Raw genomic sequence first — 25,528 nt, forward strand, 5'->3', positions numbered from 1 at the left:
GTGCAAACCTGAGAAAATGGGAAGCATTTGAATAAATGCAGATAACCAGGATACACTATGTCAAAGGGAGACACTGGGGTCAGTGAATTAATGTTGAGTATCCATAAACCAGCACAGTATTCTACACTGCTCAGGACAATGTTTTGGTTTTACAGAGTCTGAGTGAAGAGTACATCACCCTCCTGCTGTACCTTTCCCTGTTGAGACCTGCTTTCAATCACTTTTACAGCACAGAATGCCATAGGATATCCACAGCTATCTGCTGGGTGCCCAACACCAGTCTTCTTGGAGTTTGCTGTGCTAAGCCGTCAAGTGTCTTAAGTACTGGCTTTGGTATTGAGAAAAGTATAACCGAGACATTTAAAATGTGCTATTCCAGAGGTAACCCTTAGCATAAGCCTATGACTTGATATGGGTGTCAGTAACAAGCTGAGGAACTTTCTGAAGAGTAACTGTATACCCAAGCAGGGATCTGAAGGACCCTGCATCTGTGGAGGGCAATACAAACTAGCAATAAACTCTTGACGTGCAGGAGTTGAAAAGAGGTAGGTAATCAGCACAAGAAATCCTCAGAAATACAATCAATATTGAGCTCTGTAGCACTGAAACAAGTGGAGATAAATGCTACAGAGTTCAATGATGCACTGTTGAATGACAACCTCATGCTGCTGCCAGCAGATTCACAATAAATCCAACAGAAAGACAAGGCATAAATGAAATCCCACAAACAGATCACATACCTTGTAATTCCTGCAAGAAGGGTTGAATGCATTTGTTCCACAGATAAACAGTGTATCTTCATTTCTTTTCAGGAGAACCTTAATAAAATTATGACATTCATCCTGAAGAAAAACCATAAAATAATTTCAACTACTGTATTTTGAGTGTCTGGTGTTTTTTTTTTATGACATGATATTTCCTTATCAGATCTAAAATGAAACTGGCTGGTAGCCACTGATACATTTTTGGCTTTATTTCCTCTATGTTTAACTGACAATGAGCAAGATGCAACTGATTTATTCCAGTGGTTTAAAAATGGTTACAAAAAACTGAAGATATTATATTAATATCATAGCTCAGATTTTGCTATTGTTCACATAGGTGAATTCTGTTTTAAAGCTGATGCTTTCCCCAAGAGTGAAAAATCTGATCTTCCTCTCACCTACATTGCTGTAAGACAGTAGCATCACCAATGCAATGTACTGGCATAAAGCATCTGTAACTAGAAGGGGAACAGGTGCAGAGAATCAAAGAGTCTGCATCTAATTCTGATACCACATGTGATAGTCATAGATCATATACAGTAGGCTAAAACTGGTGTGAGAAACAGTCCTTCAACATCTGTACACATTCATGCTTTCTGATGCCTTACATGCTTTCTGATGGCTTACACAAACTTATCCATAAATTCCTTCTGGAGGATGGACAGCAGCATTTAGCTTTTGAGGTTAGTGGTAAGCAAAGTCAGTACACTAAGCATTATGTCCAAAATCCTCAGTGCCTCAGAGATATTCCTGTGTCTCCTGTCGTAATATTTTATCACATTAAAAGTAAACTATTTTTGGAAATTAAAGCCTTCAGTAAGTTGATGGAAAAAGCAATTACTGGCAAGAAGTGAATGGCATGATCCATTCCACATCACAGACAGCAGCCTGAGATAATAGTGAAGCAACTAAACTAAAGTGGCAGATGCAGAAGAAATGAAAATTGCCTACCTTATGTTTTCCCTTCATTCTGCATGTGTCTACATCAGCTTGTCTAGATTTCCATGTCAATTTCTGCAAGGATCAAGAAAGAAATCAATTAGAGCCCAGAGGTTGTTGCATTTAATTTCAGAAGTATAAGTCCCTTAGGGAAGACTAGCTGTTGAACATATATTTATTGAAAGCTTTGTGCACCCTTTCTCCATGATTAATTCACCACAACAATGAAAGATCAGTGATGTGGAGCATGCACTTAATTTTGTATTGCTATCTATTCATTAGACTAGAAATGTATCCTGTTTTTTTAAAGCCTAAGCCAACAAAATTCAGCAATAGACCATGTTGCAGAAATATGTGCATTTTTCTTAAAAACACTAGATCCTCTCTTAACTTGATGTTGTTCTGCAAATCAGAAGAAACATTTATGGACTAGATACTCTGACTGGATTCTAAATAAAATATGTATTCTGGAAGATAATATTTTATCTTAGCAAAGAAATCAAATTCACATAATTCTTATCACCTCAATTCAGCTACCAGACCCAGGAAGCCCTCTACCTATCAAGACACTGCTGACTTTATCTGCTAACACTCTTTTACCAGAACATTTACAGGCAAGTCCTAGCCTGGATATTTTTGTGATGAGTTTCAGGAGTGGTCAAATGTGGTAGCCTGATCAATTATAGTAAAACTTTAAAACCATATAGCCTAAGTTAGTAATGCCTCAGGCACTATTGCCACGATAGGCCTGATAGTGTTTCCCATCAGTAAACTGAGACACCGTGCATTCATGAAGGGCTCCCAGCTGAAAGAGTAACCATGATTGTTTATTTCCATTACAAGCTTGTACCCTCGCTTCTGATGAGTAACTGGCCATAAGCTCATCTTCAACATCACTCATAGTTATGATGAAATACTCTGACCTCCTACAGTAGATTAATCTAAAGTCCAAATTCAGATGATTTTCTGTTGGACCAAGGATGTATATGGCACATACTGCACTGTATGAATGCAGTGCAAAGGAGATGAAGGGAAAGTTTTCTAGTGTGTTTATGTTAATACACAATATGGTAATGCAGACAAAGCTCTTAGGTTGAATGAAACTTCCCACGGAGATAATGTGAATATATCTACAAAGTGATGTTATAATAAGATTTTATTTAGTGAGTACTTGCATGAGTGAATAAAATTTGTGTGCAGGAAAATATGTAAATAGCACTGGCTTTTTATGATGAAAGTTCCCATATACTTAATTGGGACAGTATAGCTATTACAGAAAACTGCTGAATATAAATTAATAGATGTTTGACAGATGTTCCATCAGGGACTTCACTGTATTTCAGTACAGATTGCTTATCAGCCCAGCTAAATCACTTATCAGAAATTCACAGAGGACATGATTGCTATTCCAGCTTTCCTCAAATATGATTAGCAATGCCATCTTACTTCCTTGTTACAGCTTTTTCAGCAGCACAGGCAAGTTGTTTGAAACAATGCCATAGTCCTATTTATTTGATGTTTGTTGTACTGTCCTTACTTTTTGGATGACGATAAAAGCTACTTACTTTGCTAAAATAAATTTCTTCTGTATGTGATGTGTCCATATCAACAGTATAAATATGGTCCCTGTAAACGAAGGCAAACGAACACAAAGTCAAACGGAGCAGTCAGTTCATTTTCTATGAAGACAGTTATCTATCACAAGATAATCCATAATCCATTCAAAAAAGATCACAGGTTTTACCACGGAACATTACTGGCAGCGTTGCGTGCTTCTCCCAGAAAAGCACTTTCATATATAAACTGTTTTCCTTCCCATTAAGAAAAAAAAAGAAAAATGCTACAAAACTTCAAAGCAAGATTCTATCCCAAAAGCAATTATTTGAATTGAGATAAATGAGGTTTTGGAAAGATGAGCCTCAAATAATTTCTGCTCTATAGGTCCTACAGCAGATGCCACAATCTAGCATGCAGATGCTTTTGCTCTCTCCCTTTCTTCCTCTCTCCCTTTTTATTTATTTATTTATTTATTTTAAATTACATGCCTAACCTCAGCTGTGATAATTTGATTGATAATATGGTAGACATGAGGCCGACAGCCACGAAGCTATTCACAGAAATCATTCTTCACACACTGGTGGCCAAACTGAACTAAAAAAAATACTCTGCTGGAAAAAGTTCACATTTCTTGATTGCATTCACTTTCCTGTTTTTCTGAGAACCTGTCCTTCTCTACAGTTAGCTGCCAATCTCTCCCTGGGAAGAGGAAATAGACTCAGCTACTCAGGTAAAGAGATATTCATAAACATTCTCCTCTCTGGAAACTGAGAACAAGGACATACCTATATGAAACCTAAAATGTGGAAAAAACCACCCCAAAACAAAACAAAACAAAAACCCCAACAAATCCCACCAACCCATAACACTGCAGTAACTGCCACATCAAATTTGTACTGAGCATCTCATTTTTCCGGGAAGTAACACAGGGTTTTTTCAAAATGCAGGAAGTTGTGCAGCTGGAGCATGATCCACAGCATTGAAGGGATCCACAACATTGAAAGTAGGATACAGACTCTTTCCATTACAGAAATCCTTGCTCTCAGAGTTAACTTCATTTCTTGGGTTTTGGGGAAACAGTGCTAGTCTCTTCAATAAAGCAGACACAAAACACTGCTATAAAAGGAATAAGCAACACTTCTGTCATGTGGAGAAAAGAGGCATCATTGTTGCAGGGAACTGGCTTTTAAAAATCTGTTTGTTATGGTGCTCGAGGCTGTTTGCTTTGTGTGACACCAAAGTGAGGAGTGGTTGGTTTCTTCTCTTCCAGACACTGTAAAACCAGAGCTGTCATTTACTTCCAAGATTGGTTTAATTTTTCAGTTTACTCTTTGTCCGACTTTACTGGCAGAGCATTGGTCAGGGTTGGTACTGGAATATACCAGTACCTATTATACCAGCTTCATAGATTACTACACAGTTACCTTTATATGTACATCGCCCTTTGTTACTGTCACTCATACTGCATAAAAGTAGGAACAAAATCTCTTGAACTGCAAACTAGGTGCAGCTGGAGCTCTAAAATCCTTCTTCCAGTGCAGCTCTTGATTTTAATCATTGGTGTTGCTTTACAACGATTATGTTTTTTTCTTTTTAAACAAGACAATTAGAAAACATAGTGGTGGTACTCAGAATGAGTCTTGAGTTATTTAGTTCTACTCTCAATAAAACAGCTTCCAGAGGAGCTAACTTTCCGGTTCAAGAAACAGTTCAAAGAAAACTCTGATGTTAAGTTACAGGATCATCTGAAAGAGGGTTAGTATCAGGCAAATTACCTATCATTTTCTCATGCTGTACGTGAAAGGTAGTCACTGACAACGTCAGCAGAGAGCGAAAGAGCTGTCAAATTCAGGGGAGGGCTCTCTAACCACAGACAATGCAGGATTGTCCTTGCCCTTCTTTTCCCACTGCTGCCCGACTCCTACTATCTACTAGCCATGGTGTGCGTACAGCTCACTGCTAATTAAGTTATTCTAACACAAATTGACTTAATCCCAGAGCTTCCGTTTTTCCCACCTCCAGTCAGCAGAACCTGGTTTTGTTGCCATGGCATAATCTTGTGGAGGAAGGGAATTTAAATAATGCCACCGGCTGTGCATGACCCTTGGCCACTCAGTTCATCATCTGGAAATGTGTCGCTGCAAATGAGGAGGCAGCCATCCCAATGCTTCAAGGGCTCAATAAACTGTTTTGTACATACACATGAGGGGTGGCAGATAATGTGAACAAAAGCTGCCACCACACAAGACATTGGGAGGAGTAGTCATGGAAAACTTATAAAAGGGTGTGTGTGCTTGGATGCGGGTGAGTGTGAGACAGACAGTGAGGGAGAACCCTTCCCATGAGAAAAAAAACCCCAGAGCTGCTCCTCTGCAGACTGCAAGCCAGATATTTGGACAGCACGGCTACATGGGCTTCAGCTAAGTTATTCTCATTTGTATTGGCTGGATACCTTTGCCTGATAACATGAAATACAGCCTTTCCAAAGCGACAAGATTTTATTTGGTAATAGCTAAATACAGGAGTTACGTATCCCGTATGACAAAATGAGCAACTGACAGACAGAGATTTTGTTCTACGCCAGTCGATCAGTAATAAACTTAGAAGCTCTCGAATCTGAGTTAGTCCTCTCCTGCATACAGAAGCGGTCTCCAAAATCAACACTATATTTTCTAAAGCAAGCAAACAAACAGAAAACCCCAACCCAAACCCAGCAATCCCAAAATAGAAACTATCGATGTTTACGCATTTGTTTTGATTGCTTTTCAGATAATTGGGTACAAACATTAACTCAGCATCGCTGCATTTAAATGTCTAAAAAAAAAGCATGAAAGCAACGTCTGATATGACAGCTATAGGATTTATGTTAGCTTCAGTTTTCAATCAATCTTGCTACAAAACTCTTAGAGAAATGCCTTCGATTGTGTACAATTTGCCTCAGTGTCCAGATTTACTGTTATCTCTAACAGAGATGCAGTACTGCAGTTATAAACTTTTATTCACACTAGCTATTCAAGGATGACTCATTTTCTGAATTTTATTACTTAAAGATAAAAATGACCTTTGAATTTTAACTAGTATCACATAGGCTTCTCAGCCCAGCAGGGAATTCATTCAGTGGAGGGGGAAAAGAATACGTCAAAGAGGTTTTGAGTTACCAAAGTGTAAGAAGATATTTTCTGTGTTTGTGTAAGTAAGAAACAGATCAGGTCTTCACTCTTTTTTGTAGGTTGCAAGACCCTAGGAGTGTATGAGCACTCTCAGTGTAGTAAACTGTTTTATAAAAATACATAGTCACATAATACGTAAGAATGCATGTTTCACATCCCCCAAGTGTTAGCATTCTTTATATAATTTGTGCATACAGTGGTTTCGTATCCCAAAATGTTTGCTGGGTTTTCCTGTTGTAATGCCAGTTGCTCGGGCACCGCGACAGTCTAATTGCGTCAATCTCAGTCTGGGAACAAACTATGAATACAGCAGAGCAAAATCCACAAAGCGGATTTACCACCTTCTCACTGCAAATGATTTCCTAATTTAAAGGAAAGCAAGGAAAACAAAGGGAACTCAGCCATGAAAAGGAGGAAATCCTGCCACAACTTTTCAAACCCGTTCAGCCCGCTCCCCCGCCCCTCTCATTATCACACTAAATGCAGCAAAAATACTAATCCCTGAGCTCAGGCAAAGTGAAGGGAGGCCTTGCTGTGGGGCTAGCTGCTTTTTGTGCTGTACAACCAAAACCACGGCAGCTCCTGTGGAAGGATACACGATCTTTGCACAGACTTGACGCAGGGGCTTGGTGTGAGTGAGAACCCAGAGATCTGCCTCCCCACACAAACTGGCCTATGTGAGCAGCCTGAAGAAGCTGCATTTAGCTGGTACAGCAGCAATGCCTGGGTAGGGGACCAGGTAGAAGTGTGATTGTCTACCAGCCAGGGACATAAGTGACAACAGCTCTCAGTGACCCTGCTGATGTAGTGCAACTAATTACTTGGTGCCAAGTGGAGACTGACAGGCAGATTTATAACACAGGACACATCTGATCACCCACAAGATGGGGAGATGCTGCTGGAGAAGAAAGACAGGCAGCTCCCAGCTGCTGCCAAGGGCTCAGAGGACAGGGCTTGTGGTGAGAGGCTGCCTGTTCAGCAGCTGTTCCCTCTCACCTCCTGGACATCCCACCCACCACTTCTCCCATCTGCAGCGACGGCCTGGTACTCTGCAGCAGGTCCAAAATGGGATTTGGGCCCAAGAGCTCCTAAACTAGACAACCCATCCTTGCTAATCGGGACCTTTCTCTCCTTCTGCCTGCATCCATCTGGTAATGGATCCAAGATCATTAATCCCCTTTGCTAGCAACAGGCAGGGAGAAGAAGTGTTAACGTCTGATCTGTGTCAGGCTGGAAGCTGTATAAATTGGTGTAGGTCCGCCATCAGTATGGAACTCATGGTGCCATGCTGAGCTATTCAAACTGAATGGGTAGCTCCACATTCAATTTTGACAAAAGGCATGTGCTTGTATCTGCACAATATAGCTCTCAAAAAAAATCAGCAATGTTACAGTTTAATAACTCTTGTCCCAAAATGCATTTGTGCACCAGCAGAATCATTTAGAATATGTCATTAACGGTGTGCACAACAAAATTACAGGATGAGGACAAACTCCCTCTTCCATGGGACTAAGCAATCTCTCTGGCAACTTCTCTGCTGCTGAGGCAAAGTGTAGTCCAAAAGGAGGTGGAGGTGTATAGACCTGAAATGACTGCCTCAGCCCTTCGCAAAACTGAACCTCAGTTGAGGTTTCCAGCATGTCTTACTAACAGGCTGCAAACTTGTCTCTGAGAAAATCCTGAAATTAACATGAAAAAGAACTTGGAATATCTCTAGTCTTCTCCTTCCTCCTCTGAAAGCAGCAAGGGAGGAGCATCAAAGCAGGGGACTACCGACCTAGCAGCAACGTAGAGGGTCCTGTTCATGACCATGACCAGCTGGATGTCCAGCCGGTGCCTCTGTGTGGTGTTCCGCCCTGGTTTGTGACCCACAAACACCGGATACTGTCTTGTATCTGTGGAAAGGTAAAAAAAACAAACAGGGTCAAAAGAGAATCACAAACTGAAAGAGTGCTAACATGGAGCACCACGGGGCCCAGCTACAGCCAGCTCCTGTGGTTTCTGTTCTACCCCAGCAGCATAGCCTGGAGTTAGAAGGCAGGAGTACAAAGGGCTAGAGAGTTCTTCAAGGTTACAGTCGTCTTTGCAGCTGCAAAGGAGAAAGTCACCACCTCTGTAGAAGACAAAAATTGCAAGGGTTTTTAGAGTGTAAAGCCATTCTGGAGCTCTTGGCACAAAGGTACACAGCCCTTTCTCACAGTTTTTCTTTCAGTGTTTGCAAAGCTTAAATGCTTGCTCCTGGCTGCCAAAGTGTGTCTAGCAGGACAAAGCTGTTTCACAGTGGCCCATCAATCACCACACTGACTGGACTGGTAGTGGTTAAAGCAAAAGACTTGGCTTTCCTTGGTTCAAACTGCCAGCTCCCTGGGTTTCCTACAGGATTGGCCTGCCATCGTAGAACAGCTGTGGGGATTTCTGAGAAACAGTGGGAAACCACGACTTGAACTTTATAATATGAAAATCACTGCATATTATTTGGCAACCAGTCTGATACTCCAGTTCTTCTGGCAGCTGGACAGCAATACTGATTGGAAGCCCTGGGCTGAGCATATGCTATTGACAAGTCAGCTTTCCCCCCCTGATCTATCAGGAAGAGTATTTATTCACTGTGTTTCCATGAATTTTTTAATGAGACGTCAGCCTACAGAGTGTCTGCTGCTGCTCCCCAGCTATGACTGTGTACAGCCTATAACAACAGTGAACACTTCTGCCCAAGGGCCACCTCGCTGGTAGACTTCACATGTATACATGATCATGACATCTAGATGCACAAAATAAGGTACTCATTAAGTAAACAAAATGACAGAAAACAGGAGGAGGATAAACCTCTGATGAGCATCATCATCAACGCAGAACTGCTGCATATGTTATACAGAGCTGACTAGCATCTATCTGTCCCTGAGCTTTTTCCCCATCAACAAGCCTTCACAGAAACCTGGAGCTGTTTGAAGGAGCCTATTTCTTCTGAAACTCACCTTCTGCTTTAGTGTTTTTAGCTACTGTCCTCTAAAAGTATTTTCTCTGTTAAGCTTGGTTGAAGTACTGATTCCCATCATGGCTTCAGCAAAGCACCCAAGAGTGCTGTGTGTCAGAAAGCCTCGTGATAAAATTGGACAGAAACAGGAACTTCCCTGTGATCCGGATACTGAGAACTCTTGGAGAAACAAAGTAAGACAGCCCAGGCAGGATTTATGTTCAGAAGCTTAATCCTTCTGACCAAGTCCTACATGCAAATGCCAAGTTTAACTGTCAGTCTGTTCTCTGTCCAGTACCAGTAGTTTCCTCTGTAACTCATGGATCCATCATGAGCTTGGGGCCTGCACATTCATGTGCATTTCAGCATGCCATGCTGCAGAGGAAGAAGCTCTCCCATGTTCCATTTATCCAAAAGGATGAAGACTGGCTATTTCTGCAATTTCAAGGATGACTAGAATCACACTTCTGGAGAGTGAAAATATTGGTGCTAAAGACCCAGTGGTCACACTAGGCATGTTTCAGTAGGGTTTGCCTCAGAGCAGTTCTGCTCTGTTCTTCTGTCCCAGATAGAAGAATTATTATTAGCATCTGGAACCCATCAAGTGTGTCCCTAGAGTCTGCCTTTTGGCTTGGTGTTACCCAAGACAGACAGGTTTACAGGTCCCAAGGCCACCCCAAAGCAAAGTAAGCAATGACAAGCAAGGAATTCGCTTTAAAACCAAATTCCTGACCCAAAATAGGCTTAAACATAAGCCTATTAATTTCTGTCTTGCTACCCCTTAGCATACCTTTAGAGACCCCAGTGCTAAAGACTTCCTTTTAAACATCTGAACCTTTGGGACTTTGTAAGACTTTTCTTTGTCATAACTGTAATTGAGCTGAGGTAAATGTGAAAGAATCAGTTATGCTAAGCCTGACTGGCATGGCAAAATGCACAGAAAGCTCTCCACCTGTTTAGCCAGCAAATCTCGATACTGATTCACAGCTGTTTGCATTACCCTAGATTTTGGAGTGTTTGCAAATTACTGCTGGTAAGAAAGAGAGATTGCTGTTACAAAAGACTCTTTGTCTTGATTTGCTTTTTACCTACATTTCCAGCTTAGCAAAAAATGCCTAATGCTAAAGTGGAACCCATCAGAGCTTAAAGGAGTAAATTTAATTATTTGTATTAGATCAACAAATTATACTTTCAAAGCTCAGTTACTTTAGTGTGCTGTGCCTGATACTCTGAGGTACTTCACTGGATATTCAGAACTAGATTTCCACAAATCAGGTGAGGGACACTTTGATTATGGGACAGGGAAGGGGAGAGAAGGCTTCTCTCCTTTGCTGCTGGATAGAGCTAGATACATGGTTTGATTATGTGATGGAAATGTCTATTTGAGAAGGAGGAAGGTCATGGTTCTGGAAGTTCAAGCAGTTTTCCACCTAGTAGCCATAAGTCAACGAGGAAAGGTCATGTTCCGATTGTTAACTGGCTGATCTGAGATACTCATTGCATTCAACAAAATACTGTTGAAGTCCCCTGATTCAGCAAACGAAGTCCTCTGGCCTCTTATACTTACAGTTGCCATGCGAAATACTGATTGGCTCAGAATCTTCTGGGAAACCAGCCCCAGCAAAATGTAGCAGTGTGAAATATAGCAGCAAGGCTTCTGACCTCATAGTAGTTTAGCTGGGAGGCTTCACTTCTTCACTTCACCCTGTGGAAGACAAACAGGGGTTTAAGCACCTTCTGTTGATTCAGTTTTAACCACTGCATATAGAAAACTAAAAAGAGTCAATGGAAAGCAAAGGGAGCTTTCCTTATACTCAAGCATCTCACCATACCTGAGGAAGTATGCCATGTTTCTAAGCAGAAATTGCCCTACCACGTCAGTTTCCCTTTAGCCCATGGCCCAGCAGTGTCCCATTTTGCTTGAGGATAGACTTCATTACCTGTGAGTTACAAAGAATTTTCTGCCTCCACTGCTTATATGCATAAAGAAACTTAATCCCCTACACTGATCGACAGCTGGCGAGAATCTTCTTGGAAATGCTTTATTTTCCCCTTTTTTGGTTTACATAATTAGATGATGATACAATGACATACACCATAAATAAAAAAAACCCCACTATATTTTCTGGTTAAACAGAGATAAAGGATTACACCATGGGCCTGATTCATACCCTGCAGAGTTGTGAATCAAGTGAAGAAACACTGAGAGAACTTGATGGAGCATGTATAACATGTCATTGGGCTTTACCATAAAAATATGTACCCATAAATCTAGGTGCCATAAACCAGTACTCTAACTTGTGATGAAATAAGGGAGAACAGAACTGTCTAAACCCAGCATTTTTTCCCCATGTTCCACTGACGCATTCAGTCATTCACATTTCATGTACAAAAATATCCCAAAATCTTTAAGATAAAAGGAACCACAGGGGCCTCTGGAAACAGTGACAGAAAACAACACACAATACAGTAAATAGCTCATAATTCCCAGGCAGATTTCACAGAGACACTGATCTGCAGGGGAAATTAGTGTAAAAGTGGGGTTTTCTTTTCATCCCTTCCAGAGTTTCAAACCTTTGATGCCGCCTGCCAAAGATTCCTTTTGAACAAAACTATTTTACAGTACCCTGTCAGTCATTCAAGATTTACGGGCAGAAAGTCAAACTTCATAACCTACATAGTCTTTGAAACTTAATTTGGCAAACTAAGTGCTAACTTGCCCTTCTGCAACACCATTTAATATTAGATACCTATGATACCTTAGATACCTAGAATCCTTTCTCAGTGCCAAAAAAAGCATTAGCAAGTCTGGAGTGTTGCGTTTTCATTTGTAATTTCATAGACAGTCAATTCCTCATCTTCTACCCAATTTAAAAATGTCACAATAATTAATTTGTTTTATCAGATATTTGCTTTCAAATGAAATTTTTGCTCCTATAACTGGATTGGAGTAGGGACTCCATTGTAGGGCAATACAGTCCATAAGGACTAACGATTTATTATACTCTGTGTTTGCCTATTGCTATTCAAACACACAAATTGGAAACTTGGCTGATTCTCTCTATCTATCAACAAAATAAATGAGAGGCTGAGTTAGACTGAGACTAGAAAAAATAAAATTTAATGTAAATCAGTGACTGACACCTTAACTGAGCAAAGAATTAGATGGATGGCAAAGGATAAAAATAGCAAGAATAAATGAAACACAGTGCAGACACTGACTCTCTGCTATACCTTATGTGAGAATGCATACTAGAAGATAGTACACACAAGCCCCAGGAGAAGCATTTCTATCTAGCACCGGTTAGGCCGATAGCTATGTATGATTACTGACACAGCTGTGTCTGCCTTCAGACACTTTCTTTACCTGTTTCCTTCATTTTTCTCTTTAATCACCTCTTACATTTTCTCTTCACTCCTAGCTGTCTGGGGCAGGCACTGTTTCTTTCTATTTGTTGCCATCTGGGGCCCTTAGGAATGCCCCAGGTAGAAATAAGCAGCAGAAGTAAATATAATACTTAAAAGCATACTTTCCCTCAAAAGGTTTGAATTAAGAGTAAGATATACACATTACAGGGATTAAATCCTTTCTCTCTACCCAATTTTTCAAGATGTAATTTTGCTGCTTTAAAAATTTTGCCCCGTAAATACATTGCAAAGTGACAAAACAAAGTGCCTTATCTTCATTTACAAACAGACTGAAATTCTTGCCTTCTTGAAATCATTACAGTCCAATGTAAAATTCTTTTCTGAAAGAAGGAGGAGAAACGGTTTAATGGGAAGAACTTACCAAGCAATCCAATTCTTCCACTTAAACTGCATTCAGCCTGCATGCTGTTGATTCAAAGCACTTGGCTCACAGTAAGGCTCTGGAGCATAAGAATAGCTTCTCTCTGTTACTCCCTATCAGCACATCATCCACCATCTAACAGTGTGCGTACTCCATGAGGAAAGCATTACGGTACTGAAGATGCATAGCTGCCACTCCCCTTTACAGCTTAAAAAACTTTTCCCATGGGTGATTCTGCACCATGATTCCCTGCTTCTCATTCAGACTTGTGTACTGCTCTGTGTAAATATACATGGGGGACAGCTTTCAGGAAAATGAACAATGCCCAGCACGTTTACTTTGCCATCTCACATACATGTGATAAGGCCAGATCTTTTTAATTTTACCTGAAAAGAATTAACTGACTAATGAACTGGCATGTTGCCTTCTAACAAAGACTAGATAAATAGGGTTTTAACTAAATGAAATTCTCTGTCATTCTTAAGGGTAGGTTCCGGGTAACAAAAAGGGAGAAGAGAGAAAAAAAGCATAACTCTCTGTTACTGTAGTGTTAACATAATTGTTCAAATTTGCAACAGTATTTGCAAAATACCTACTTCAATCTGTCAATGATTCAAGTGGACTACACATCTGTATTAATGCCGGTGCCAATAAAGTAACATCAAGTAGGACTCAAGGTGCATACAAAGGCAGCCTTTTACTAGGAGGTAGTTATTCAAACATAAAGGTTTGCTGTTATTACGATGGTGGAGAGAGCCACACTGTTTCAGTGGAATTTCAGAAAAGTGCTGATTCGAGAAGGTCACACTTATTTTTAGTAAAAATTTCCTTTTCAGCAAATACTCAGCTCTGGTTGGGCTCCTGGGAGTGATGCAAATGTTTTCACTTGCAACTGTGCTGAAATGACTTTCTAATCAAAAGTGCTTGTGAACACAGTGTCTGATGAAGCATGAGTGACTAGACTGTGATGCCGAGCAAGTACAGGCACTGTCTTCACACAAAAGTTTTGCAAACATCAATGGAGAGATCTCCAGTCAATGTAATGTAGACCACTGATGTTCAACCTGGCCTGCATTAAGCCATACCTGTTGAGGAGAACTTGCTTTGAGAACTCCAGTTCTCCCCACTCAAAATATGATCACTGCTCCTGGTGAAGGAAACTAATGGTGACAAGAAGAGTGAGTTTTGGTGGTGTTCTTTTATTAGTGGTCATGAGAATAAAATACAGCACTGCAAATATTTAAGAGCGTATTTTATAACCTGTGTCTAGTGCAATGACTTGCAGCCATTGAGTGGGTGGAATAGAAGATATTTCTTCCAAGTTTCAGACTCCTAACTAATCTGATTCTTGCATGCCCAAGACCAATACAAATACAACTTTCTGCAAGATACTTAAGATACTTCACTGCTCTGATTCTTCTTTCTGAAATTGATGGTTTCCAATACATATGTAAGATGACCTGTTTGGTTATTTCTGTGCTCCCTCCTTTCTGTCATACTCTAAGTATAAATAAACCATATGATCTCTTAATGTATATACAAACCAAAATTTTGCCTTCCTAAATGGAATAAGCTTTTCTATTTGCACACTGCATCCAAAAGGCGAACCACCTCCAAGTATGACATTTGGATACCGGTGCAATATAGTCGTTATTACTATTATATTTAATCACTCAAAGCCTATGAATACATATACATATAAATATACATATACATATAAATATACATATACATGTACCCCTTCACATACATAGACGCTTGACATAGAGGTATTTAATTTTATAAAAACGATGTTACTGGCATGATGGGAGTTTCTGAAGCTAGGAAAGTAATGATCATTCCAAACCAAGGAGAAAAGTCTAATTTTTCCATGCCAAGTGGCTCCCACTGTGGTGATCCATGCCTGTCTGAGCCATCTAGAGGCCACCCTGATGAGCTCTGCTTTTTGCTGTCTGATATTTTTAGCATTTAATAAACAATGGTCAGGGTGGCAATGCATATAAAATAACTGCTTGGCTATTCCACTGGAAATGATTGCAAGGCTGTTGCCATAATACCCTAGTGATCAGGTTATTGTATCTACAGCTTCTAAGTTCCAGCAAGGTTGTACAAACAGCAAGAAAAATCTTAAATGGAAGAGCTAACTTCCTGGTAAACTCCAGAAAAGTGTAAGGCCAGATTTAATCTTGAAAACAAATTCAACAGCAATGGCAATGGCTGCATTGATATATCTATAAATAACTACTGAAAGGGACATTCTTCCATGTTAGAAAACCTCCCATCTTGTTGCTTTGGCCTCACTGTGTGTTCAGCTAACCCCAGCATAATTCCAAGTAAAATCCAAGTATGTAACCATGTCAGAATTTTCCCATGGCACAGTAAGCCTCCTCAGTAATGGACAGGCCTTGTTACAGTCATTTATTACAAACCTTCTTTATACCATGGTGGGTTGTGTTCATACACGACAGCTGCATTTCGATACACAAATTATTAAGCTTAATGTGAAAATTTCCAGACAAAATTCAATGGTCTGTGTTACGCATGAAGCAAGACCAGAAAACCTAATGGACATAAAAAGCCATGACTGTCTTCAACAAATTCTTTTATTTCTATAAACATGTAGAAATAACTTACTCTTCAAAAAGATAGTAACTCTAGTGAGGAGAAACAGCACTTAACCAAACAGTGAGGAAACTAAAAGCTGAAGCCAAATGAATTTCAACTACTGCATAAGGAAAAATTCATGACCAAAAAAGTAGCAGCCTCTGTGAACTGACCCTGGAAATGCGCAGCAAACAGCCATTCTCACCATATTCAGCAATTTCTGGGAAAAACAAAAGGACCGTCAAAAAGCAGGGAAGAAACTGTTCTGAGCTTCATAACAGAGATAACAAAAAGATCTGAGATTCTCTTGTGGGAAGAGCTTTGAAGGCGTACAAGTGAATCAGAAACCCAAATCCTACTTCAGTTTCTCATTGAAAGAGACTTACAGAGCGAGATCTACCTACCCATAATAAAAAAGTACACATTAATCTACACAGCACATGCTTTGCCATGCTGAATGCAGAGTGCAGAAACCAGTCGGCTGACCTGACTGCTGTTTCCCTGCTACGGTAAGATTTGACATGCAACGCTGGCAAGTGTCCTTCATCTCTTTTGGCTAACCACTAGGAAACCTCTGACTGGACGATGCTGTTACTGCTATTTACCCCTTTAAATTCACAGATTCTAAAAAGTGAAGGACAAGAGTTCTGTGCAAGACAGAGAAAGGAATTAGGAATAATGCAACAACAACGCAAAAAGAGATGAATAAAACCTGCAGGCTGCAGGTTCCAGAAAATGAGGGAAGTTGGGCCAGCACAGTGGAGCTGTTCAGGAGAGCATCCTTTGTCGATGCCTGTTTCGGTGGTGGGCTAGTAGCCTCTCAGCCACCTTGCACGGCTACACATGGCAGCAGAAGGCATCATGCAAAATGCCTGGGCTGAGTGGTGCCAAGGGGATCAGACAGATGTGAATGAACAGAAGCTCAGCAGGTGTTTAGGGAGCTCAAGAGAGAGGAGACACAAGTGTCTATCAGCAAGACACAGTGTGGAGTGCCAGACACTGCAACTGAATTGGCACATGGCAGGACAGTGCCTGGGATGGCCAGCTTTTTTGCTCATGTTGCTCTTTCTCTATCAATTGCTGCTCAGTCACCTGAATGGTGGTGCAGGTGGCCATTGAGACTTAATGCCAGCTCTGTGCCCATCACTGCTACTAACCTCCAACATCTTTCTGTGACTTATGATGCGGCTATCATTCATCTTTTCTCTCCTGCTCTGCTCCTGTTGTCTCTACAGCTGGCCATTCATTTCAAGTGGCCAGAAAATCGCTTTAGCACTCCAGGTAGCTGGCCCTTATGCCAGAGAGGCCGGTGTGCGAATGCATGGGGGTAATAACTTATACTCCTTCAAATTATACAATAACAAGGGGTTGCTTCTGAGTGCTGGTGAGGGGAGGGAGGCACTGCCCAAAGGAAGTCCCAAGCTGTCCAGCATCCCTGTTGACCCTGGATTATGTATATGAAGCACTCTCTCTCATCTTTGGCATGTATAAAAGAATTCTCCCTGACTATAAGAGGAATACATAGGTGCCCTCTGTCATACACACTTTACTACCATTTTAATTGGACTCAGTACTGCTTACTCATTGCCCAGCTGCTGTAGGCTCCATGCCAGATGTGACTATTAGGTCCAAGGGATAGACACCAATGAGAATGATTTTGCCAGATAGACACCAATGAGAATGATTTTGCCACATATAGTAAGGAACAGCATCAACTTTCATTAAAAAGAATAATAAAAATTTCCTTGCTAATTTGATGAAACACAGACACATGGACCATGTGGATTTTCCCACTCAGACTTGCAAAAATGCATGTCTAAAATAAAATTCCAGTCAAAATACAGAGTACTTTTCATGCAAGTTTCAGTAGTACTTCTTTATTTTGGTCAGGTTTGTGCAAATGGGAATCCTTACCAGTTTCCCTCTTCCCTCATTTGCAACTTTACAAGGCCATACATCACGCACAATAATGTCGGCTATGATATGTAACATTACTAGCTCCTGCTTCAGTAAGTGATAAGCTGAAAAGATTTGGACAACCCCCAGGCAGCAGTGATGAGTGCCGGCCTGCCGAACAGTAGTAGCAGGTGTCAAGTCAGTAGGCAAAACCCAGCATGCTTAATGCTGGCAACCTGTCTTGTCAAGATCAACATTACTGCTCGATCCAGTGAAGTGCAGAAAGAAAACGTAAAGAACAAATGGAGGCCTAAATAGGAGAAACCTTCTGTTGACCCGAGTGAGACATCCCTGATGACTGCAGCGTTAATAGGATGCTGCTGTTCAGAGCGGGAACAGTCAGATGGAAGATGAACATCTCCCAGATGGAATTAGAAGCATCTCAGGCCTATCGATTTTGGTTGTAACCTTTACTGTAAACAGTCCACGGGGGCCTCATCAGCCACCTGTTCAGTGGTATTTGCATTGAAATATAGAGCCAACGCAAATGAGAAAATGGCCACAGTTCCTTGCTAAAGCATCTGCTCTGTTCTGTCCCTCTATCTGCAGATCACCAGCAGTAGCAACGGTACACGTTTACAGGTTTTAAAGGCAGGGGTACCACAGTGGCACTAGGTCTCTCACACAGTACCAGAAACAATGAACACTCCATTTGTCATGATGTTGACCGTGGTGATAACGGTATTATATCATGCAATATTTCACTTTCTAATAATTGCTCAGTTATATACTGAAATCAGGCTTGCCAAAACTGGGAGGAAAGCCATCTGTGCAGGGAGGATGACTGCCAGAAACATTTTCAATTTTATTTTTGGGGTTATAAACCTGCAGAATAGAACAAAGGCAGTGCCTAAATAACCCCTTTCACTCACCACCCTCAACCACACAGAGCAACAGACCTAAATCTGGAACAGCTTGGTTGGTCATTACAAAGATGTCTTTATTATTTTTAAAAGCCTCACTCATTTAAGAGATAAAAATAGCTCTATTGATTATTTGAGGGACTTCAGCAAACCTCTGTCAAGATTCTGGATTGATTTAAGAGCTAAATGTAGCAATCACTGCCTTTTGACAGGAGAGAACGCCATCTCTAATATATACTTTGCTGTTTTATCTCAGCATGCTTAATAGAAAACAGATACACTAACAGAAACACCATTACTCTCCCCAACACTCACTTTGCTTGGGAAATATCAGTGCCAGGCAACTGACCTTCCATTCTCTCATGTAACGATGGTGTAAGAATTATGTAGCTGCAGGTGACCCAAAGCTGTAATAGGAAAGAAATGTGGCCTCCCTTTGTTTTCCTCTCCCTTTAGAGAACAAAGATGAAACAAGAAGCCTGATACATTTTCACAACAATATCGACAATTGCCACTAATAAGAAGTTAAACACAGCCCTGCAGACATCGTCTCATCTGCCACATGACTGCTGTAAACATAAGATTAGGATTAGGCGGTAATCCTAAAACAATTCCTACCACTCAACCAAATCATCAGGTCAGATTCCCCCAGTACTTAGCACTTCTTTTTACTGCTGGTATATACTTAAATGGATTGCAGTCCTTCTTCATCCTGTAACCAGTTAGAAAACTTAATTTCCAATCCTCTTATGTCTGCATAACGCATCTGATCATAGAATCATAGAACAGTTCTGGTTGGAAAGGACCTTAAGATCATCTAGTTCCAACCCCCCTGACATGGGCAGAGATGCCTCACACAATCATGTTGCCCAGGCTCTGTCCAACCTGGCCCTGAACACTGCCAAGGATACCACTTCTTTGGGCAACCTGTGCCAGTGCCTCACCACCCTCACAGTAAAGAACTTTTTCCTTACATCTAATCTGAACTTCCTCTGTTGAAGTTTAAACCCATGACCCCATTCCTATCACTACAGTCTGTAATGAAGAGTCCCTCCCCAGCACCCTCGGAGGCCCTCTTCAGATACTGGGAGGCTGCTATGAGGTCTCAATGCAGCCTTCTCTTCTTCAGGCTGAACAACCCCAACTTTCTCAGCCGATATTCATATGGGAGGTGCTCCACTCCCCTGATCATCCTCATGGCCCTCCTCTGAACTTGTTCCAACAGATCCATGTCCTTTTTCTGTTGAGGACACCAGAACTGCACACAATACTCCAAGTGAGGTCTCACGAGAGCAGAGTAGAGGGGCAGGATCACCTCCTTCGACCTGCTGGTCACGCACCTTTTGATGCAACTCAGGATACGGTTGGCTTTCTGAGTGTGAGCGCACACTGAAGCCAGCTCATGTTCAGTTTCTCACTGACCAACACTCCCGAGTCTTCTCCTCAGAGCTGCTCTGAATCTCTTCTCTGCCCAGCCTGTAGCTGTGCCTGTGATTGCTCCAACCCACGTGTAGGATCTTGCACTTGGCACTGTTAAATTTCATAAGGTTGGCATCTGGCCACATCACAAGCGTGTCAAGGTCCCTCTGTATCCCTTCCCTTCCCTCCAGCTTATCAACCGAATCACTCAACTTGGTGTCGTCAGAAAACTTGCTGAGGGTGCACTCAATCCCACTGTCCATGTCAGCGACAAAGATGCTGAACAAGACTGGTCCCAACACGCATCCCTGAGGGACACGACTCTTTACTGGTCTCCAGATGGGCATTGAGCCGTTGACCACAACTCTTTGTGTGCGGCCATCCAGCCAGTTCTTTATCCACCGAGTGGTCCATTCATCAAACTGATGTCTCTCCAATTTAGAGACAAGAATGTCGTGTGGGACAGTGTCGAACGCTTTGCACAAGTCCAGGTAGATGACGTCAGCTGCTCTACCCTGTCCATCAGTTCTGCAGCCCCATCATAGAAGGCCACCAAATTGGTCAGGCAGGATTTCCCCTTAGTGAAGCCATGCTGGCTGTCACCAAGCACCTTGTTGTTTTTCATGTGCCTTAGCATGCCTTCCAGGAGAACTTGCTCCAAGATCCTGCCAGGCATAGAGGTGAGACTGCTGGTCTGTAGTTCCCCAGGTCATCTGTTTTCGCCTTCTTGAAAATGGGGGTTATATTTCCCTTTTTCCAGTTGTTGGGAACTTCACCTAACTGGCATGATTTTTCAGATATGATGGACAGTGGCTGAGCAACTTCATTCACCAGCTTCTTCAGGACCCGTGGATGGATTTCATCATGTTCCATGGTCTCAAACCTGATCCTCTCCTACAGTGGGCCTGATGTCTTTGTTCTCACAGTCCCTGTGTCTGCCTTCCAAGACTTGGGTGGTGTGGTCAAAGCATTTGCCTGTGAAGACTGAGGCAAAGAAGTCATTAAGAACCTCAGCCTTCTCCAAATCCAGGGTAGCCAGTTCTCGTGATAGCTTCCGGAGAGAGCCCAGCTAATTAATAATGCTGTGTGTTGTTTGCTACATACCTATAGAAGCCTTTCCTGTTATCTTTAACATCCGTGGCCAGACTCAATTCCAACTGGGCCTTAGCTTTCCTGACCTGATCCCTAGCTACCCAGGCAGCGTCCCTTTATTCTTCCCAGGCCGGCCGTCCTTGCTTTCACCTTCTAGAAGTTTCTTTTTTTCCTTCTAAGTTTTCTAGTCATGGCAGCCAAAAAATTCAGTACAAACTTCAGCACTGCATTATGAAGAACCCCGTTCAGCACAAGCGTATGCAGACATACTGTGGTCATGCAAGCTGACTCGTACAGGCAGATAAAAGGATAAGGCTTTTTCTTCTGGAAATCAGGCAAACTCATCGTGGGAAGTTATGTTTGTCCCTAACTGATAAAAAAATGCAGGTAGGCAAGAATATTTTCAATATGTATTTAGAATTTTACCCCCTAATTTGTTTATGAAATCAGTTCTTTTCCAGGTTTCTTGGCAGCTTGCAGAAAAGCATGAAATAGATTACTGTAAAACTGAAAAATGTACACAAACCAAATGTAATCCTAAGGGAAATTTTAAAAATACCTGTGGATAAGCACAAGTAGGTAGGGCAAAACTCCCAGAAGACTCTGAGTGCCAAGAAAACAATCAAATTAACTGAGAACATTGTCTCTCAGCACTGCCTCTGACATCTCTCTCCCTTAGACCTCCAGCCATGTGCCAATACACTCACAGACATTCACCCAAATTTAAAATGCTCAAATATCACAGGAAAGATTCTGTTTTAAAACTACAAAAAAAAAAATAAATCATAGATCTCTGTCTTCCATGATTACTCTTTGTTGCCCAATGTTTTTTGCTGATAGTTTCAGAGACCATAAAGGAGTAGAATAAATCTGATGCTGAGACAGAAAATCCATGTAGTTTGCTTTTCCTTTGAGATGAGCATGATGCTTGCAATAATCCAGTTCCTGCAGTTTGCTAATAATTGCTAGCTGCAAGTAGCAGACCCTGAGCTTTGCTGTGCCTAGATTCATGCTCCAAACCCTCCAGATTTTACATCATATACCCTTTCCTTAAGAATGCAGTCTGAGTGAAGGGAATCACCTCAATATGTGAATGACACATTTTTTTACTCTTCACCACTTCAGGGTTATGAAGAAAACAGTAGGCAAAGCAAGAAGCCAAGAGATACCTAAGAAACCCAACTTCCAGAATACTGCTAAGATAAACGATATTGTCTGTTAACCTGGACAAGGTTAATTACTGTAATTCAGTTTATTTTAAGAGAAAATGCTATATGCAGATATCATGAATTAACCTCTGAATATAAAAAATTCAATTCCTGTAATTAATAGAACAGTGTAAGATCCTTTTAATTACTGAGGGTCTGTTTCTGAGAGGAAACATGAACTATCTAATGTGATTTCAAGGGCAAACTTAAAATTGAGGTGATGTAGGTCAGAAAAAATAAAAAAAAAAAACCCAAAAGATTACAGCCAGCCAGAGATAAGTCCCTGCACCACATAAATACACTACTCTCTTCTTCTGACACACATTCACCCATATACTGAAGAATACAAGCATCCTTACACATTTGTTCACACCTGCTTCTTAGCACAGCATGAAGGAATTAGAGCAGCATAGAAAATTAAGTCAAAGCAGCATTGACAAATGCCTGTAGTACAAGTTACAAAGGCAATAGCTCTGTTATTATGTGCTCTACTTCTTTGGAAATGCTGTGGAAAAAAAAGGTTCAGTGTAGCAAGAGAGAACAAGCCCACTGAGTATGACTGCCTGAATGGGGCATGATGGATGAGCTTCCTTGTGGTTAGGAAAAGCCTCTAATCTGTTCTCTGGCTCATTGGTAGAGCAAGGCAAAGTCATTCTCTTCTGCGGGAAATATCCTCTGCCTTCTCGGTACCACGTGCGGGGTTTTTGCAAAGGACAATCCAGACTGTCACCCAGATGAGACAGCAGCCTGTTTCCAGGTCTTGTGCTAGGGCACGCTCAGCTATGCAGCTCAAAACCCCCCAGCAAGACAAAGACGTTTCTATATTACTCATGCTTCCTACGGCTATTTTAGGAATGATTGGCTGCATTCAGGTTCTGACTGCAAATAAATCACATACACGGGAAGAGAAGTAATTTTCACGGCACCAGCACACAGTTAATGACTGATGCTGAAAACATCATTACTAATATTTCAGCTAATTTTCTGGAGTTGAAGAAACCCACACTACGCAACAGACAGAATGCAGGCATCATCCCAGTGAGGCAGTAACATCCACCAGTACTGGGACAAGAAATCTCTCACTCCTGGGTTCACTGAAGAAGTTTGGCTCTAACTGGAATACTAAAGCTTTCTCAGACAACCAAAGACCTATTCCCAAACCTCTTCCTCTCCTCCCCACTCCCTGTAACTTCACTCCTTAAAGGTGGGGGATGCAAGAAAAGAGGTGGCTCATTATCTAAGTGCATCTATGTGAATTCAGCAAGATTGCTTGATGAGTAGGCACACAGAGTTACAGGTTTTTAACAAACCTGCCAGGTGTGTTTGAACCTAAATGATCCTTCTCAGCTTGCCTGAGAGAACAGAAATTCCTGTGTAGGAACAAGGAAGAAGACAGTGTAGCTGGCAAACTGCTGCTGTTATTTCTTAATCTGCAGTTCTGCTGCTCATGTGATTTATATCAAATGCTGCAGAGAGAGTTTCCTCTGACTTTGGGTTGGCCTCAATAATGTGGACATTTAGCTGATCAGCCGCCAGGAGCTGATCTACAGCCAAGACCCAAATTCCTGCCAGCAGATAGAAGAGAAAAATAAACAAAACACAGAGGACTTTAGACCAAAAAATCAAAAATCACATTACTTTTTAAAGAGACTGAAGGCTGTATGCATGTGCCATGCTGAACTCACTAGAAAAGCTCAAAGAGATCCAGGTTGACATCAAGGTGTGATGTTCTCAACCGGACTCCAATTCAGCAACCCCGTGTCAAGCCTTGCCTACGTTATATGAATGATGTCTAGCAGATTATGGTTGATTGTACCACAGGGCAGTGAGTCTCCAGTTTGCAGCACAGTCACACAGCAGATACAACTAAATGGCATTGGCTTATTTTCATTTATGCCAGTGCAAATGGTGACACTGACATCTGCTAGATTGTGAAGTACGGATTCCCAGTGGACTTCAGAAAGACTTGTAGCAGCTCTACCACTCACTCCATCTGCATCAATTAGCAGGTGATGCTGCTTTATCTATTTATAAGCCTTCCAGTTATAGGGAATTGTATATATTTAATTCTTTAATCCTTATAAAAGTACACATCCTTACCTAAAGACTTAGCGTAATTCTGCTAACTTTACATGGCTTCTGGGCAAAATCTCCCAAATAATGTGAAGAAAGGGAAATATCACATCCAAATTTCCTGTGAAATTTGAGGTTATACTTCATCTTATAAAAGAAGAAATTTTTTTTGTCTGAATTTTTGCTTTCTTAAAGTAAGCAAATTAGATGCTCTTGGTCATATCCCATGCTGCATTTTTTTCTTGTTAAAATTTGCCTATAAGGAAGTCAAAACAAAATCTCACGGGTATTACTCTTCTGTGGTAAACATCACTATATCAGCTTTAAATATGACACTGTTCTTTGCAAATGGATGTCCCCATTTTCAACCTGTGGTTGTGGAAAAGTCAATTTTGCAGTGTCTGTGACTGTATACATGGATATATTCTGAGCAACAGGACCAATACCACCTACAAAATGCTCTGTGATGGCTCTATGAAAAAGCTTTTTGGAAGAAGACTTCTCCTAATGACTTGCAGTACTACAAAGAGTTCTGAAGCCCATCTCTTCAGGCATTCCCCTCTTCTGATGGAAAAATGTAATTTTGAAAGAACATACTTAACCTACAGAATCTTTTCTGGAAGCCCTGAGGGACCCTGTTATTTGACAACTGCTTTGCCTCAGGTTTGTCAGAAATAGCTTCCTGGACACCAGCCATAGAGGTACGTACCTCAATGGGACAAACAGCCCAGAGCTTCTCCATGCTCCCACAACACTTCCACAAAGGAGAAAGACCTTTATTTATCTCAGTGGATTCAGAAATGTATTCAGCCACAGAAGAAACAGCACTCTCAGAACATGCTGAAGAAACATTTTATTAGATAAAAAAATAATTAAAAAAAAAAAGAATTTGCTTATGTTCCTAGATGTTTAAAAACCAGAAGAAAACAGGTGGAAACTGATAACTTACAGTTACCTCATTGATTATTGGTGCCTCCCACATGTCCCCTCCCAAATTTAGAGCTAGAAACCAATTCTCTTCCCTTCATCAACTAACCATACTTTTTTCCCTGGTGTCCTAAAAGTATTATTTGCTGCCTTGAACAGGAAGACACAAACTGCACAGTCTCTGCATGGATA

At 41.2% G+C, this 25,528-nt stretch overlaps 1 protein-coding gene across 8 annotated transcripts in view; it reads right to left on the minus strand.

Annotated features, from left to right (window-relative positions):
• The window catches only part of SEMA6A (semaphorin 6A), a 114,546-nt gene that overhangs the window by 52,700 nt on the left and 36,318 nt on the right, over nucleotides 1-25,528 (minus strand). For 7 of the 8 annotated variants that reach the window (XM_061347076.1, XM_061347075.1, XM_061347073.1 and 4 more), the window contains 5 exons: nucleotides 10,972-11,109; nucleotides 8,208-8,325; nucleotides 3,269-3,329; nucleotides 1,716-1,778; nucleotides 741-842 (listed from right to left, as the gene is read on the minus strand). In XM_061347076.1, coding sequence (XP_061203060.1) covers nucleotides 741-842; nucleotides 1,716-1,778; nucleotides 3,269-3,329; nucleotides 8,208-8,325; nucleotides 10,972-11,071 — 444 coding nt within the window. In that variant the 5' untranslated portion in view covers nucleotides 11,072-11,109. Of the gene's footprint in view, nucleotides 1-740; nucleotides 843-1,715; nucleotides 1,779-3,268; nucleotides 3,330-8,207; nucleotides 8,326-10,971; nucleotides 11,110-13,790; nucleotides 14,294-25,528 lie in introns of those variants that run through there. The other variant, XM_061347072.1, reaches the window with a different exon arrangement.

Source organism: Neopsephotus bourkii, unplaced genomic scaffold (genome assembly GCF_033783945.1).
Source record: "Neopsephotus bourkii isolate Nb327-2 ecotype Australia unplaced genomic scaffold, CSIRO-AGI_Nbou_v1 NB_286, whole genome shotgun sequence".
In the NCBI taxonomy this organism is placed as follows: domain Eukaryota; kingdom Metazoa; phylum Chordata; class Aves; order Psittaciformes; family Psittacidae; genus Neopsephotus; species Neopsephotus bourkii.